Source organism: Clarias gariepinus, chromosome 13, assembly GCF_024256425.1.
Source record: "Clarias gariepinus isolate MV-2021 ecotype Netherlands chromosome 13, CGAR_prim_01v2, whole genome shotgun sequence".
NCBI lineage: Eukaryota > Metazoa > Chordata > Actinopteri > Siluriformes > Clariidae > Clarias > Clarias gariepinus.
Genome location: NC_071112.1, coordinates 19644136 through 19662778, shown reverse-complemented (window position 1 = coordinate 19662778; position 18643 = coordinate 19644136). Strand labels below are relative to the sequence as shown.

The following is an 18643-nucleotide window of genomic DNA, read 5'->3' as shown; positions in this document are numbered from 1 at the left end:
TTTAATTTTTTGCACGAAAAGATAGGGGTATTACACAGTCAGTGATGATTTGGGGCGCCATGTCATCTGCTGGTGTTGGTCTACTTTTTAAAATTTAGGAATACGGATATGTGAGACTGTTAATACATCTGCTGAGAAGCTTTATGTAGAAGTTGATTTCCTTTTTCAGCAGGATTTATCACCCGCCTGCAACGGCAAAACTACCACTAACTAGTTTGCTGACTGATATTACTCATCCACGCCTGCTGCATTGATGCGGTAATTTGTGCTAAAGGACTCCCAACCAAGCGCTGGGTGCAAAGTCCTGTAATGTTAATTGTTTATGGATTGATCTTAGCAAATATTAAAATATTCTGAGGCTGTAAGTCATAATCGTAAGAAATTTTAAATATTTAAGGGTCATTGTTAAAATTAAATCCCAAAAAACTGCACTTTATATATATATATATATATATATATATATATGTTTATCATTTTTTGCTTCGCTGATGGTAAACAATGGTCTTAAAAGGTATAAAGAAATGTAAAGCTATTGTGGTAATAGCTAATGTAAAGATTTTTTTTTCTTTTTTAAAGCTAAGGATTTGCTTTGAGCCCCACTGCTACAGATCAAAGCTTTGGCGAAAAAAAAGTCAATAGATAAAAGACATACAATGAAAATCAATGAATATTTTTTTACTTTGATATTGAGGAGCGTTCCTCGTCCAGCTAGAGCAAAAATGTTTCCCAATAGTACAGAAAGCTGAAGACTTTTTTTTAAGATGCAGAAGTTAAGCTCCCAGGGTCAGAGACTGCCTGTCTTAACGCAGTGTGCTGGTGTTAGTAATATCAATGTTAAAAGTCCCTCACGGTCACATTTTTTTTTCACCAGTCAAGAGTTCTTGTTTAAAACTGTTGCTAAATCAGATAAAAGGGAAGACACTGCAACATCTTCCAAAGATCCTTTCCAACCTAAATGTCCCTTTAAGGGTTATATGAGGTAAAATCCAGCTCCCCTGCCAGTTCCAATAATAACGATTTATACAAAATGATCACGCACTTCTTTTTAAACCACAACATTTTTCTACTAAACACAGCATTACAAAACAACCCCAGATTACTAAACAGTAGAAACTCAAAATAGGTGTTCTACAGCCAACCTCCTCTAAAAATCACATTACGTAGCCTATGTTGTGTGAGATATCCTTCATAAGGGATATGTCGAAGCTCAAATCATCATGGAGAAATGCTCCACCTCCGTGAGCAGATGAAAGACTAGGCCGCCAGTCTGACCGTTGGCTGCACACAGAGATATGTACTCACACTGGACCCTCTGCTACAATAGCAGAAAAAAGGGCCACACAATTAACCAGCTCCTGAGAGCATTAAAGTAGGCCAACAATAACTTGTGATGAAGGAGTGCTCAGATCAAAGGAATGGGCTCTTTTCAAGAGCATGCTGTTACGATATGTGTTCTCTCTACCTCAGAAAATGGTAAAAGATACTCTCTAGAATATACATGAAAACCCTCACACAGCCAGCCAGCGTAGAGAGCTCTTTAGAACTCTGAAAATCTGCTGCTGGTATTGGCTGACGCAAAACACAAGTGCTTTAGAGATCAATGAAACGATAGAACAGAGTGCTGACCTATCTGCCCGAATCAGAAGCACAGGTCTTGCCTTGGAGTCTGAATAGCTCTGGCGCATATTCATCAAAGCCAAATTCTCAGCCTCTTCCTAATGCTGTAAAGCGCTGACCCTGTTTTTCCCTCTCTGTGTGTTCCCTTGCACCTGTCTTACTTCCCTTGTAGTAGGACTCTGACCTGGGCTGCTTAATCTCCCAGAGGACAAACAGCACCATGGTAAAGCAACTAATAAGGGCGCCACCCCCCTAAGCGGAATTCAATGTAGGACACACTCTCTCTTTTTCCTGTTCTATTAATATAGCAAAACAAAAAGGGCAGAGCAGGAATGAGGGAGCTGTGGGGGTTTGGCACAAAGTGGAGATGGAAAAAACAGCCACGTGCAGGCCTTTGATACTGGAAAGTGAGCTGAGCTCAGGATGCTCTTATTGCTCATCTGTTGGTCTGTCACGTAGGCAGAAGACGGAGCACCAGTTTATTTGTATGCATGTTTCTGTGTGTGTGTCTACTCTATACCCTATACAAGCCCTCAGTGTTTCAGTTCGTGGATGTCTCCACTTGTTTCAATGTAAAGGTAAAGAGGTAACGGATATGTGAGACTGTTAATACGTAGGCTTGTTGGCTTTAAAGATGTCTTAAGAGGCATGATGTTTGTGTGCGTGTGTGTGTGTGTTTTTTGCTCACGTAGTTATAATGCATAATGGTCCCTATCAGACAAGGGAAACTATTAATAAGACAAAGTCATGCTAAAGAAAGAAAGAAATGCGGCTTGCTTTGCATAGCAGGTCAACTGCAACGTTGAGTCTAGTGCTTATCAGTTGAAAGCCTTTGTAGTGCTTCCAATAGTAAAAGAGAAAATGCTAATACATCTAGCATTTTATACCGACAGTCCTTTAAGTTCTTGGCATGCTGATTTTAACAGAATCTATTATAACAGGACACATTAAACATTGGTTAATTCACCACCGAGTGTCTAGTACAGAAAATACAGAAAAATGTTCATACATCTGTACAAAGACATAATATTATGAGGCAACTGGGCCTAACCTCGACACATACACTACCATGCTACTACCAATCGTTCTGCTTACTACTTAGGAATCTACTCTGCTAATTTGTCATTACGTAGAAATCAGAACATGAAAAACATATTTATAGAGTTGCAGGAGCATCTTTCTGTTCTTTAGTTAAATATGTGGAAGATAAATCTCTTTATATAAACTCCTGCTTAATTCTGGCTAGCAGTTAAAAACTCTCAGAATAAAATCTATCACTAAAATCCAACTCTCTCTAAATAAATCCATCACAAGTGGAATTAGGGAGGAAACTGTTGGTTAAATATTCTTTTAACATTTTATCCACATAAAAAAAATTATAATTTCTACTCTCAATTTTACCTAATCTACTGCCTAATATAATAAATCTGAAACACTCTGTAATATAATTTCCTTGACAAGTTAAAAATGTCTGAATACCCGCAAACAAATATCTGCTACTTTACCATAAATCTCCGATCAGACGAAGTCTGCTCAAAATCAAACACCGGTCTGGTATCATACTATGACCGATGTAGTCACTGACAGCACACTTTACGAATTAATTCACAGGAACATTGACCATAAACAACAGACTTGACCATAGGGCCATAAGAATAATTTAACATTAACAATAAAGCTTATTTCTCAGAATTAAGAAAATATCCCTTTTTTCCTTTTTTTTGGCCTAAAGCGATGAGACAGCACAGTTACTGGAGCATTCGTTCCAGTTAATGCATGATGCCATGCTTCTCTGAGTCACATTCAGCTTGGACTTATCCAGAAATTAGAGGATCATAAAGGGATCAAGCCTTTTTTTTTTCACAAACTCCCTACACTGTACTACCTTGCTCCTATTGCTAGTGAAGGGCTTGGGTGATTTCGGTTCCGCCGCTGCCGCTTGCATGCTCTGCACCAGTGATAAAGGGAGACCTGGCTAATGTAGAGGAACACAGTCAGAGAGGACGAGACAGCTCACTCTGAGAAGCTGAAAGCAGGCTGTGGGTCACTCTGGGAAGGCTCGTCGTCATCAGGGCCCAGGGTAAGGGGTGTGCTGACAGACAGCTGGAGAGGAGTCTTCTCCTGAGACTGGGAGGAAGACGAGGATGAGTGTGTGCTCTCACTGGAGCTGCTGCGTGTCTCCGTGCCGGTACTGGTCTTTTTCATCTTCCTGCGCTTGGCTAGAGGAGCCTTATCCACCGTCTGCAGTCGGAAACCCTCCCGTTTACACTTGTTGAAGGCCTAGGCGAAAACACAGTGCTTCTTTACATTAGTGGTAGGTAAAACTAGTAGAAATGATACAACCCCCTAGCTGAATATCTGTTCCAGTTTACAGTTCAGCTTGAGCTAACCAGGAGTTTGTTAGCTAGTATGAATAGCATACTATAATAATTCAATTTTAATAAATAACAAATCAGTTTAGACTATAATGCAAGAAAAATACATTTTATCCACCCTGAACAGTGCACAGTAATATTTAAATTGACCGCATTTTTCTCCGATTACGACATGCAATGTGGTGACCAATACATGTGCAACAAAAAAATTTCCTCATGCTCCCAGGATCACTCTTACACAAACTGAGTCCTAGAATATGTCTGTGACATCAGGAAGAGAAACAAAATCATAGCTAATCTGGTCATTCAATACATTCAGGTTGTCAGCTGACTTCATTTCATTGCCAAATAATATTTATGAACTGGAGAAACCGCAGATCGTAACACTGCCCCAGAGGCTTGTACTGGGCATTATGTATGATGGATGCATCGCTTCATGAGATTCCCTTCTTAGCCTGATGAGCCCATTCTGTCACATGACATGGTTGGAAAAACGGACACACTAGTGACCTACTGTAAATGTGCTATTGTCAAGAGCTACAGTGATCAGTTTTGTAGCACTTGGGTATAAAAGCACACCTTGTCAATGAAGACTGAAATATGCATTCGTTTGCATTCACTGCTGAGAATGCTAGAAACCTACATGTGTGTTAATTTCACAACAATGTTTTTAAAGAAAAAAAATATCCATAAAAGAATCACCCAAAATTGCTGAATAGCTTATCTATGCTTTGCTTCCACTAACCATAAACCTTCTTCGTCTACTCACATTGAAGGTGGCTTTAACACAGGTGTTTACAGAGGCGGTAGACACGCCCAGAATGTCAGGCGTCATGAGGGGGTTGGACGAGAGCTGGCTGTCGTCCTGCAGCCACGTGTTATAGCGCAGCTCGCACATCTTTATCCTCTTGTTAGGATCTACTGTCAGGAGCTCTGTTCAGATTCCAAACACACAAAAACACACAAGCACATACCATTAGAAACATAGACTACATTCATTCATCGCTGCTACTGTACATTTAGCTCTTAGCACACCAATCTCACCCTGAATGAGTTCCTTGGCCTGCAGAGAGACACTCCTCCAAGCCTCGCCCTGGAAAGAGAAGTCTCCTTGTTTGATCTTCTTCATTATCTCTTCTGCACTTGTGTGCGTTAGGCTCTTCTCCTGACACTGAAAGGGGACCTGGCCAGATAACATGGTGTACTGCAAGACAACATAAAAAAAACACACACACAACAACACAGCACGGAAAAAGAGATTTAGATATTCTGATGCCAGAAGTTCTGTTTTTCCAAAAATATTATAGATCTGAATTAAAAATGTAACTGTTAAGATGTTATCACGTCCGCTGAAAATAATCAGTAGGCAGAAACATAGTTCTAAGAAAACGAGTATGATTCAGCTCTAACATTGCTGTTGCTATTTACAAGCCAGCATTGTTCAAGCTAAAGTGCATATGAAAACAGTCAGGCGTGTCGGGTTGGAACTAATGGGACATTTGTACAGTACACAGCTCTCATCTGTCAACTTTAGACACAAAAGAAGCCTGATTATATGGTGAGGGGCGAGAACCGGCAGCCAACCATGAGAGAGATAGGATGTTTGTGCGAGAGAGTGTAAGACTTGAGGATTTCCAATAATTTCCATCAGTATGCGTGTCTACTGTAAATACCCTATGCAACATCAGTGTTCCTCTTTGTGCCACATGTTTGGAACACCTTGAATTCGAATTCAATACGAATTACTCTTTGATAATACGCACCATGAAGAACGATGGGCCACAACACACATTACAAAATCTAGTTCCTGAAATAGTTTTTAACCAGAGAGAGCCAAATTTCAAAATGTTATATACAGCAGCTGAAAAAAAAAGTTTCACTTCCTCTTTATTTGGCATCCTTTTGTCATGCTTCTGCTTAAAATAAAAAAAAAGACTCAGATACACAACTGTGTGTGTGTGTGAGCACTTTATCTTTCACTCTCACATTCAGCGCTGCAGGGTCTCTTACAGCCTGTCTAAAAGCATGTCATCAACTGCGACCCAATGCACTACCCTGCTTACCCCCTCAGGTGGCAAGAGTAAGGGCTAACTCTCAAGAAAAAAAGAAAGACAGAGAGAGAGAAAGGGGGGGGGAGAGACAGAGGGAGAGGGAGGGAGAGAGATTTCATCCTTTGCGTCCTTTCTATATTATGCAATGAAACGTAAGTTCCTGTTAAGCTAAAATTTCAACCACAAAGCAGGATTGATGAATTCAATCAAATCCATGGTCATTTTCAGTATCTGTACTTTCAGGTTGGATTCAGTATCTGTTTTCTCCGTGTGCACGCACAGAAACCTACATTTCCACCCTTCTGCTTTTTTATTTCTTTGTGTTCTGCTTTTATGCCAATGACATGAAGTATTATTATTATTATTATTATTATTATACTAATTAGCATTAATACAGCTAATACCCATGTTCCATCACAGCCTTCTTCTAGTGTAATATGGCCTTTATTATACACATAGAACTATGTTTAAACCCATATACATCAGGTTAAATTAAAACTGATTCAGAGATGAGTGAACCAGAAAGTAAGACAAACCATCACTTTTTTTTCCTCCAAATATTCTCAGTAGTGTGATGACGGAAGGAAACATTATCAAACCTGAGACTTCCTATTTACACAACATCTTTTTCACTCAAAGATCTAAAAAAGCAGTGATGCCTGACATGAGTGGAACTCAAAGTTGAATCTTTTCAAAATTTATTTACAGACGGAGAAATAGGAATTCAGGACTGGAAATTCCAACACTCTATCTGAGCCTCCAATAGGGAACTGGACTCCATGTTAACTTAAGGACATCATCTGTTATACTGAACTACTGAACTAGCCGCCTAACACACAGTATATGACTACACAACAATCCCTGCTTTCTGTTATCACCCAAATGAGGATGGGTTTTCTGCTGGGTCTGGTTCCTCTCAAAAAGTGTTTTCCTCAAAAGTCAACCATCATCTGGAAAATTGATGCTTATAGTTACCCTGGGATTTTCAAAAGGTCAGTACTGGAACATTACCAGGAAAAAGGTTCAACAATCAATAGTACTCGTTACAGTGAGATGCATATTAAAGAGTTGAAGCCTAAACTTCAGATTAAACACGGAGGACTGTTATCCAAATGCGTTGTGATCTTGCACTTCTGCACACTTCTGCCCACACTGTCGACACCTTTGTTTTGAGGTGTTAAAGCATCCTCCCTATAGTCCTGCTCTTGCTCAATCAGCCAAAAAATGATGAATTTGTCTTTTCTAAATGTTCATTAAAATGCATTCTACAGCCAGAGGGCGGATAATTTTTGACTCATTATAGTAATGCAGAATTGTTTAGTAATATTCAAGACACTAAGCAATATTTTTAAACTGACAATGAAGTGATTTAAAAGGGATTGTTGTTTTACAAAGTAATTCCTATAAGCTTTGATGTAGTTAAGTTTTCAGGATTAAGAGAGATTTCCTTAACATTTATGGAAGGAGTATTGGGTGAAAGCGCTCTTAGTCTTGGATACTTGTCCAGATTTATGTGTTTTGTCTGGACTGTGTTATACTGTAACTGTGTATTAATAATAAATAGATAAATTACATTATCCCATCAATAAACAAGTAAAACACTGAAATCAGCATAATTATCAAGTTTTTTCATTTTAGAACAAAGCTCCTTTCTAGATGAAAAAAAAAAATGTATGTTATACTCACCACTGATGAATTCTTTGCTATTACTTTTCTAAGGAATCTGACTGACTGTTTTCCCATAATTCCGGGTTATTCAATCCGGGACAGGGTGGCCGTATTACCATGAATAATGCACATGGCCCTGAGAAACTTATATTAGACATGTTGGTCCGGGTCTCTTGAGTGCAATAAAATGAGAATACAATCCAGAAAAAATCTGTTGAAGATTAGTTTGGTACCCATGCCGAACCACTTTGTCCCCTGACTCCTAACTCACACATTTTTGATGTGATCAGAAAATGAGATTCAGCATGTGGCAAGGCTGCATGGTTAAAATCAAAACAAAAATAATTCACTCCATAGACTTTAATGGGGTTTCAAGCATGGACACACACTACAAATGCTTTTCGATAAACTGCCCTTGGATAAACTGCAATCCTTTGCTCATTTTTTTTAAATACATCTCTCAAACAATTCAAGAAATCAAAGCTCCAGAACCTACGGTTCCTTTGATAAAAGTTTGTGCTCAATACATTCTCTGTGCCTGTAAGATTCAAATGCAGGGGTGTCTGCAGCAAGTGGCCCAAGTCACGCATACTCGACTCCATATCTCTCTCTCTCTCACACACACACACAAACACATACACATTCCCTAATATCTTATACCTTTGTAACGAGCTGACCCGTTTTCATCACCTGACCTGTCTTTTGATCAGGAAAAGCGATGCGCCATTGTGGTCCTACTTTACAATTCTTCCAGGTTTTGTATCTAGTCAGGTACTAAAATCATATCCACCACAGTTTCGAATACAAAAACAAAGGCTTGTCCTTACCAGTATGACCCCCAGACTCCAGAGGTCACATGACTCATCGTAGCCTCCGTATTTGAGGATCTCAGGGGCAGCGTACTGTAGGGTGAAGCAGGGAGTCTTCAGAAGCTGGTTGTCAGGAGGCTTGAGGCGGGCAAAGCCAAAGTCGATGATTTTTATTTCTGAGTTCTCACTTTCATCAGTGAACAAAAGGTTCTGACAAGAAATCGGACAGATTCAAATTCAATACCTCAATCGTTAACATTTCCCATTAAGAACAGATTCTGTCTTCACAAAACGTTGGAAAGTGGCCTTCAGTGTAAATTAGTCTTAATACACAGTATATATTAGAGAGCAGCGTATTCGGTTCAGATTTTTAATATGTAGGATTCTGCTGTGTACACTTCACCCTTTCGATACACACCCTTTTTTCAGTGAAAGGCATTTAGCAAAAGCTTTAAGCTTCAATGGAGCGATAAATAAAAGTGTCATAAAGAGCCTAATCCCAAGAGATCTGGGCTCAGTTCATTGCGAACGGGACCCATTATGTGGGGAGTTGTCAAACACGTTCTCTCGATCGAGAAAGACATTCCAGGGCAAATAGTGGAGCTGAGTGTTAAGTGGCGTGGCAGGAAAAGTTCAGCTGTACCTCTGGTTTAAGGTCTCGATGCACCACACCTACATCGTGCATGTGGCTCACAGCGGACACCAGCCTCCGCATGATGCGGCTTGCCTCCGTCTCACTGAAGTACTGCTTCCTCCGAATCCTCTCCAGGAGCTCTCCACCACGCAGTAGCTCTAGAACCAGATATGTATGCAGCTGCGAACAGAGGCGAGCGATTGTGTTTAAATGAGAAGAGATGAAAAGCAGAAGGGAAACATTCCTTATAACTTTAGCCCAGGCCAAACAATATAAACTACAAAAAATCAGATCAGCACCTTTTTTTATCTCAATAATGGCATCGAATAACATGAAAGAAATATCAGGTATACACAAATATACATGCACTGGTGCTTACAGATCGAAGCAAATGGACAGCAGATGGATAAATAAAAATGGAATATGCCTTTGAAAAGGGTACGCTTAATACTCTTCATCTTACTCCAAGCTAACACAAGGCATAGGATAATAAAATTCCTAAGTAGTATGTGAAGAGAGGGTAATACATTTTTTTAAAGCAAGTGAAATGAAAGTGAAATGAGAAACTAATGTAGCTAGGAGGTTTTGCTTTGAATGTAGGGCAATAGGCATTCAAATACATTTGGTGTGCTCCACTTCCTCTGACTGAATAAGGCTGTAGGATGCCTAGAGCAGCTCCACTTCAGCCTCTCTGTCTCATTATCTTCCTTGCACAGACACACACACACACACAAAGTCTACATATAGTCAGTTGCCTACCTGATCATGGTAAATCTCATGAAGCTTCACTATGTTGGGATGTCCATCACATAGCTTGAGAGCAGCGATCTCTTTCTGAGTCTGAGCCTCCATTCTTCACAAAAAAGGAAACACACACACACATTTATTTAAAACATAAATGCTCATTTAATGATGCACTTAAACCTAGACTTTTGAACTTGAAAAATCTGACCTTGTATTTACATTCACAAGAATGCTATAACCATAAATTCCACTTGCGTGGAAGTGAAATAGATGGGATATAGTATGATCCTTTCATTAATCTTAGTATATGTATGTCATGTAATAAATAATGTCACATGAACCACTCTAAATTAAAAATAATTTATTAAGTTGAGATATGTGATGTGGACTGATTACTTATAGTTAAATCCCAGTCTTAAATCCGATTGGTCAGAAGATGCCCTTTAATTTTCTCACATAGCAGCATGGCGCTGACAATAGTGCCAGCTGCAAGCCAAAGTACAGCTTAATATTAATGTGCTCAATCGTGTATCTTATGATTTCTATAGTAACAGCTAATGACAGATGATTTCACACTTGTTGGTTTCTTTGTAACATGACCAGCTGTGTTTTTTCGTCAAATATCTGTGGTATTATAAGAATAAAAGTTGTTGAGACATATTCTAAGCAATGGGGTGTTACCCTGGCTATCACGCTACCTTGTTTTTAAACATACGTATATAGGTTTTCGCACAGACAATAATTTATTTCTTAACAGTCAATAATCGATCAATCATTAATATTTAATGATAACCAGATGCACATTTCCTTCTCCTTTTCAGTTTTATTTAAAAAGTTCTAACAGCATAATGAAGTGTTTCCCATACTCCCATTTATTAGTGGCAGCCTGAAACAGTATCAATACCATCCTCAACATATTATATGTAATTATATATATATTTTATTATTATTATTATTATTATTTAAAATCTTATTTAACGCAGACCATTGATTGGCTTGACCCTCCCACACAAACACACAGACCTGTCTGTGAACAGCCCCGCCCCTCCATGCTCACAAATCGACTGTGCACACGGAGTGGTAATGAACATACAACCAAGTTTCATGCTCTTAAATGTTCGATCTACCTAAAGTTGGAGTTAGAACAAGAGTTCTGTGACAAAGCCCTCTGAGAAAATAAAGATGTCAGAAAAGAAAGTGGATTATGAGCAGACCAACTCAATCTGAGGTTCGTGAAATAAATTGCAGATTAAAAATGGTATATGGTTATATAGATAACCAGATGTTTGTGTTTTTGAACATCTCATCCTAAATGTGATTTCCCCTTTGATGTTATAATAGGATCCACTCTTCTTGTAAGGCTATATTATCAATGTTTTTACTTGGGTTGGCCATCTGGTTAATTTATATCAGTGGTCGCCTAAGTATATTTGGTCACTTTTTAAAATATAATTATATTTTAATTGCATTTTTATCTTTCTGAGAAGACGATGCCATCTGCGTGATTAATTAGAGACTAATTTCTCCTCACTTTACTGCTTCTGTAACTGTATGTTCTGTTACCGTAAGAGACTGAGAATCCCACATGTAGAGAAATACACACACTCCTGCTTTAAACAGGCTGTGGTAAAGGACAGAGAGAGAGAGAGGGGGAAAGAGAGAGAGAGAGAGAGAGAGAGAGAGACGCTCTCTAAAGATGCTGACATGGTGGACATAACCAGCACAAGCACGGATCAGGTAGTGCTGCTGATTTTCTCTATTAATTCAGTAAAGTTGAATTTATGTTTTAATATGGTTTAAACGAAAATTCTATCAAGATTGTACATATGTATAAAAAACAAACATTTGTTCATATAGTTTATTTTTTATTTATTAAAAAAATCCAGAAATTCGATTTGAAAGTTTAAACCAATAAAAAGGAAAAACTATCTTGATTTGATAAATGTTTCCTATAAACTGTGCTCCTTCAAAATAGTGCACGGTCTGCAAAAAGGGAAACAATGATAAAAGCAATGTGTTTAAATATCACTTTAGGAATATGGAATTGGCAAAGGTTTGAAAAGCCAGATAAACAAGTTTTTAGTCAAATATAATGCTGCATTAAAGCCTAATCCTAATACTTGTAATGCACCGGTTGAAATGACGTCATCTGCGACCTCATCGACAGAAAGTGGAAAACTGGATGAGGCATTCCCATAAGCACAGGTGCTGGAACTTTTCCTTGAAAAACCTAGAAGGATTAAGTGCTCTGACAAAAAGTGCCTTCTTCATATACACAAAATAATGTTCAGGTTTTTTTTTTTTTTGTTTTACTTTCCAGAGATATCCAGTAAAACGTTCTACGACCTACCACCAGAAGTACAGTATATCTCAGACCTGTAGAAAACACATAATTTTACAAGCTCTTCATATAAATACCTTTTACTGACAATCTTTACTGCATATTTCTGCCCGCTCTTCTTGTGTGTGCACTCCCTGCAGATGGAGAAGCTTCCTTCCCCTAGTGCTGTCTGCTTCAGGTCCATCACATAGTTTATATAGAAAGGGGAGTCCTAAATAATTCACAAGACAAAATAATCACACATAGCACATGACAGTTCCAAACTCATAACCTTGCTCTATCATAGGACTTATGCAATACCAGTAACAAGAGTCGGTGCTTTATTACCTTCATCATGGCGCTACGTGCGACTGCAGTAGGTCCTGGTCTCTCCACTTCACCACACATCTGAACTGGGTCATCCATTACCACATTCCTCTTGAACAGGATAGAGGGAGCTATAAAGGAGTATCCCTGCACCAGGCAGCACACATTCACATATACACAAAGCCAGGGGTGAGCAAACAAACAGAATGAGGCACATGTAGCATTCCAGGAAGCAGTGCTATAGCCATAATTATAATGTCTGCAAATACCTAGAGGCCATTAAAGTTTTCTTACAAGCATTCAACCTGTCAGCCATTGTATGCACACTATTATTACAGCATGAAAACATACAAAGATAGAAACAACTTGTCTGTGAATCTAATGACAAAAGTAAAGCCACCCCTTTTTGTTAAAAAAAAAAAAAAAAAAAAGCTAACCTGTTAGGGGTGTAACTAACAGATTCCGTCCAGATGCCAAATAAGTACAAGCTGTGAAAAACATGTCCTCAGGGAGAAAAAAAAAAAACCCTCAACCCTCTTGCTTTTCTCTTCAGTGGTGTCGAGCAGCTTGAGTTAGAAAGTCACATTTGTTGTCCATCTGCAGTAAGTACATCATGTATGGTGTTTAGCCTGCATAAAAGCCCCAGTCAGCAGTGGCCCCCTCACACACACTGAGCCTGCAGCTGTGGGTGCGACACTGGGTGGAGGAGTGGATGGATGGACGGAAGGATGGAGGGATGAATAGACGAAATGCTCTTAATTGCCAAGCCGAGCTGTTTGATTGCTCTGCTTTTCAAATCGTATCACGGCCCTCTAATGCAACTTAATTTGGTTTTGTGAAGGGTTTGGAAGGCGGGGGAGCGGGTTGAGGGCTGAGACGAGACGCACGAGTTTAAAGTTATCACTGCAGACGCAATCGTAGCAACGCCAGCAAATTACGAAGGACCAGAATTCCACAGTACATGAAAGGGGAGCGTTTGAAAAAAAAAGCCAAGCTGAAGTTAGTAATCAAAGGTTGAAGGAGTAATTGAGGCAGGCATGGTTATTCTAGCAGACGCCAACCTTTCATTGCATGACAGTGTCGTTAATGGAGCTATTGATCCTGCAGAGTGGAGCATCCAGAAGGCAATCATAGATACGATTTCATTCAATGGCGCCGACATCAGCTGGCATCATGTTATAGGCAACATTATGGTTCAAGTCGCATCAAAAATAGTCATTCACATCTGATACTTAAATCCATCTCCACATCAGCATAATTACATGTCTCTAAACAGCCCTTCTGCTCGTTTCAATACCAACACAGCCAGCCAGGCTTACATTATTTACACAATCATTATGGAATGTCAAATATCGCTCTTTACTTTCACCCAAAGGCAAATAGTGGGTCAACTTCACCGCCACAGAAACTAACCCAATGTCCTTTCTTGTCTAAAAATCAGTTCAGGTTTGTATCCATAAACGTACTTAGCATTCTGAAGTAATACCTAATTATAAATATATACAGCACAAAAAGCATATACCTAGTTTTAAATACATCTTTAAAAAAAATTAAATTTTTGTGTTCCTGAAAAGTCAGGCTCTTCGACCCTCACCTGGAAAATACGGTCGCAGCTCTGAGGCAGTGCAGCCGGGGAGTAAGTAGGATCCATCTCCGTGAACTCTTCTGCAAAGTTACTTACGTCCAGTTCATCCCGGATGACCGGCTTAAAGTGAGCTGGCACCTTCTTAGCAGCCAGATCCTCCCAGATTATTTTCTGATTGAGACACAAGTAGTTAATTTCAGTTACTACGGGCTCATATTTTAAACAATGCTTTCCTTCTAGTCAAAAACTTCTAGATTATTATTTTGAATAGGACTGATTTTCCTGCCTGGTAAAACGGATGGCTTTTTACATTCTGAGCACCCGAGGGCCCCGACCCTAGCCTTTTCTTTGGGTCTTTAATGAGGAGTCGTTGAATGATGTCTTTGGCCAGGGGGCCCATGTCTTTGGGGTATGGAGGATCCTTCTTCAGAATTCTCCTGTGATGTAAGAAGGAAAAAAGAAAAATCTAATAATATTAGGTGCCATACTTTCTTTTCTTTTGGTTATTAGTGTCCCAAGGTCTGGATAAGTATGTACTTTTTTGGAAAGCTAGCATACTGTAAAGGCACATGATCAGAAATATTAGAAGAGATCACAATAGTATACTTTCAAATTGTAAAATTTTGAAAAGTCAGTATATTTGAAAAGTCCCTTAGTGCTTTCAGACCTACATTTTAGTACATAAAAGTCTTCTACTGGGAAGTTTTTTTGTCCTTGGTATTTTAGGCCATAATTTTCTCTTTATTCATGACATTATAAGTTGGAACATCACATATGATAAACATCCACAAAAAACTACTGTAGTACAACATTTTAAAGCCGAATTGTTCTAAATTACGTGTGTTGTTACAATTACACTCACTCTAAAACTGTAGAGTGAGCAAAAAATAAAACCCCGCTACAGATTTAGTTTTAAAGTAATGATATATCAAACCACATTATCAAAGAGACTTCCTATTTATCTCAACATCTTTAGTTCTCTAGGAGGCAACTTCTTTCCCCCTTAAACTAAGCGGCAGTGATGTTCAAGAAGTAATGTCGCGTATTAATAATGTTGGGCTCTAAGCGTACAAAAAAACTGCACTACTAGTACTACTACTAATGACCCATAGAAACACATTATGTAATATGTACTTACTTGGCTATATCAGAGTGGGAGTTCTCATCACCATCCACAGTGAAAGGAGAGCCACCAGTCATGAGCTCGTACATCAGCACACCCAAACTCCACCAGTCCACTGCCTGCAAAGAAGAGCTATCTTTTATATCTGATGTATGTATTTCTTGTACCATCCATGTTTACATACACAACCTGCTTTGAAGTGTTTAATCTGATGGAAATATAAGAAAAAAAATAAATAATGAGAAATACTTTTCAACTTTAAGGGGGCCAGTATTCTGTTTTATGATTGGTTACAGGAATTCAGTCTCATCAATGATTGGTTAGATGAAAAGTAGTGACCCACCCAATGCCTCTTTCTCAGTCAATGACCAAGTGGACAAAGGTATGACGAAAGAACTGGTGCGACAGAGTTGTTCTTACTGAGTTTATCGATCAGAAATGGAAACTTTAAAAATAAAAATTTCCTTCCCAGAAACAAATTAAGAAAGAAATGATCAAATCAAGTGTCTACATGGCTACTATTGATCTAGTTCACACCAACACTCTTGTTCCAATGAAAAAGTCCTTTAACTTTTGTGTTTACATCATGCATTTTCATTGCACTTGGACTATTAATCCCATTATTAGTGGAATATTATAGTTCATCTAAACACTTTATATGGCTGAACTAAAGTCATGCAAAAACCCAATGGACAGTACCTTGTCATGTCCAGATTCTCCACCTTCTACAATCTCAGGGGCCATGTATTCAATTGTTCCACACACCGAGTAAGCCCTCTCTACCTACAAAAAGAAGTGGAGCAACAATATGTAAGGCAAAGAGAGTACATGTAATGTAAAGTATATGCTTCTGCGAAACTGCAACCACAATATTAACATATAAAAAAGTTCATGAAATAAAAAAACTAAATCAAACTGAAGCTAAAGGTATGTCTTGTAACTGGTATGCCTAGGTCAACTATTGGTTAAGAATGCATGTTTAACATAAGCAATAAATAACAGGGCCTGCATGTACACATCTGCGGGGTCTCTGGAAAGAAATGATCTATGAGCAGCGAAAAATGCTGCTTTCTTGGAAGCTGCGGTTAAGAGATACTGCTATATCAATGTACCGTAAATGTAGTATAAAAAAAATAATTTTATATATAAAATAAAATAAAGATTATTTAAATAAATATTTAAATTCATGTTTTCTTTTGCTTAGAGAAACATCGTAAGTGTATGATTTGCCTTTACCTCATCAAATTCTTTGCTAAGTCCAAAGTCTGTCAGGACAATGTGACCATTTGAGTCCAGAAGAATGTTCTCCAGTTTGAGGTCTCTGTAGACAATCCCTAGCTTAAAAATAGAAGCATACATACAAATTTTTTCTTTATACTTTTTTGTGAGCAGACAAACACGCTCACATGTTTTTGTTTTGTCGTGTAATCCTTTTTTTTTTTTTTTGAAATGAGCCTGGAGGAAGCTTTAAGCTTTAACATTAATTTGGGTGACAAGCTGTAAATACTGTATGTGTGCTATAACCACAAATTTGTTTTTTTGTAAGCTCAAGCTAGAACGTGCCCTAGGTGAGGTGTTTTTTCCATGAAATTGCAGCTGTGCAGGGAATCAACATGAGGCAAAACAAAAAAAAGTTCTTCCGCTTTCTGTAAACAATGCCTTTTTGACCATTTGAGCTATATTTGTGTCCATTAAATTGGCGGTCCTTGTTTTTTTTCCAGCAACAGTGAATAAAAAAATAGAGCAGACGTGATGTGAAATGACTAGGTATATATGTATGATACATATAATATGATTTGTATGCACGGTGGCATAGTCAAAGGTTAAGGCATTTTAATTTAAGGGTACAAAAAAACAAATCTTTTGTTCTGATTGATATCCAGTACACACAAAACATAAATATGCCATGATCCTTACCTGATGCAAGTGTTCCAGTGCCAATACGATCTCTCCGCTGTACAATGCGACCTCTTGCTCTTTAAAATGGACCCTTTGCACCAAGTGTGTAAAGAGCTCCCCCCCATTCACGTAGTCTACAATCAAAGCCTGGCATCAGTCTAAAGTCTAAGCTCTGCTATAACTTTAGCCAAACAATCTCTCGGTCTAACCAAGCTCAGGATATCATTATAAAGAAACACTTAGTGAGAAAATCAAAATGTGGTATAGTTATCAGACTTTGCCTATATGCAAAACAATAAAAATGAGAGAAAGAATCCACATACCTAAAATGAGGTGAAGCTTGGTGTCTGTCTGGAAGGCATAGTGCAGCGTAACGAGAAACGGAGACTGTCTGATATGCTCCAGCACCTGCCTCTCTGTCCGCGTGTGCTCGGCTGTCTTCGCCTTCTGCACGATGGTGGCTTTCTTTAGCACCTTCATGGCGTACAGCTTGCCCGAGTCGTGTCCGCTCACTTTGCGCACCAAAAACACTTTCCCATACGCTGGTCGTAAAGAAGAGTGAAGACGTGAGATGAGTGGAAAAAAGTGGTGGACAAGTAAAAAAGGCATTCAAGCAGGTCCATTGGTACTCACCTCCTGTACCCAGTACCTTCAGCAGCTCGAAATTCTCAATGCCAACACGTTCGACGTGACCTGTCAGGTTTGCTGGAGAGAGGAGAAAACAAGAGCCTGATTCGATATAGTCTTACAGTGTGATAAATCACTGCTTTGGTGTGTTCATGCATACTAAACAGGATTATGCAAGTCGAGGACTAAATACGTGTTCTAGGAAATAAAAGATAAACTCTGTGATAAAGCAGAAAGAAATAAAACACTGCAGTGTGTGCTATCATAGAACAATAAGGCACAATGAATTGGTGTGATGAGAGCCATCCTGAATCATTGGTACTTTTTCTATAACTGCATGTCTGAAATTGTTGTAATCCTCTTGCAACACAATGATTGTACACACTTATGTTAAATCGCAAACCTAATCCTTAAACCCCCGACTTCATGATGCCTTTAACTCATTGATAACAATTGATTAATCCATCCATCGATCCACTGTCTATACTAATCATCCTGTGTAGAGTTACAGGGGCCTGGAGCCGATCGCTGGGAACTTAGAGCACAAGTGTACTCCCAGTGCATTATGGGCAATTTGTAAAGGCCAGTCAACCTTTATTGCATGTCTTTGGACTGTGGAAACTGGATTATCATCCCACTTAATTTTGTAGAATTACTTGTTACTATGTTATAGCACATATAAAGATTTTCTTGCCAGTCTCGTTTGTTCTTGCTCTTAAAGTTAATAAAACAAATGAACACACTTGCTGTGTTTCTATTCTCAAGATAATCAAGTCGATAATCCTGAAGACTCTGTTACAATGGAAAAACTTACAGACTCTTCCAAAGCTCTGACACTGGAGACTCCTTCCATAAATGTGGAAA

The 18643-nt window shown here is 38.7% G+C and overlaps 1 protein-coding gene across 1 annotated transcript in view; it reads right to left on the bottom strand.

Annotated features, from left to right (window-relative positions):
- Positions 1-486: 486 nt before the first annotated feature.
- The window catches only part of rps6ka5 (ribosomal protein S6 kinase, polypeptide 5), a 23961-nt gene continuing 5804 nt past the window's right edge, over positions 487-18643 (bottom strand). The window contains exons 2-17 of the mRNA XM_053509470.1: positions 17786-17857; positions 17476-17694; positions 17171-17286; positions 16490-16591; positions 15953-16036; positions 15269-15372; positions 14417-14567; positions 14140-14301; positions 12567-12692; positions 12317-12450; positions 9914-10007; positions 9164-9334; positions 8539-8730; positions 5037-5196; positions 4762-4925; positions 487-3897 (exon numbers count right to left, since the gene is read on the bottom strand). Of these exons, the coding sequence (XP_053365445.1) occupies positions 3631-3897; positions 4762-4925; positions 5037-5196; positions 8539-8730; positions 9164-9334; positions 9914-10007; positions 12317-12450; positions 12567-12692; positions 14140-14301; positions 14417-14567; positions 15269-15372; positions 15953-16036; positions 16490-16591; positions 17171-17286; positions 17476-17694; positions 17786-17857 (2318 nt within the window). The 3' untranslated portion in view covers positions 487-3630. The remainder of the gene's footprint in view (positions 3898-4761; positions 4926-5036; positions 5197-8538; positions 8731-9163; positions 9335-9913; positions 10008-12316; positions 12451-12566; positions 12693-14139; positions 14302-14416; positions 14568-15268; positions 15373-15952; positions 16037-16489; positions 16592-17170; positions 17287-17475; positions 17695-17785; positions 17858-18643) is intronic.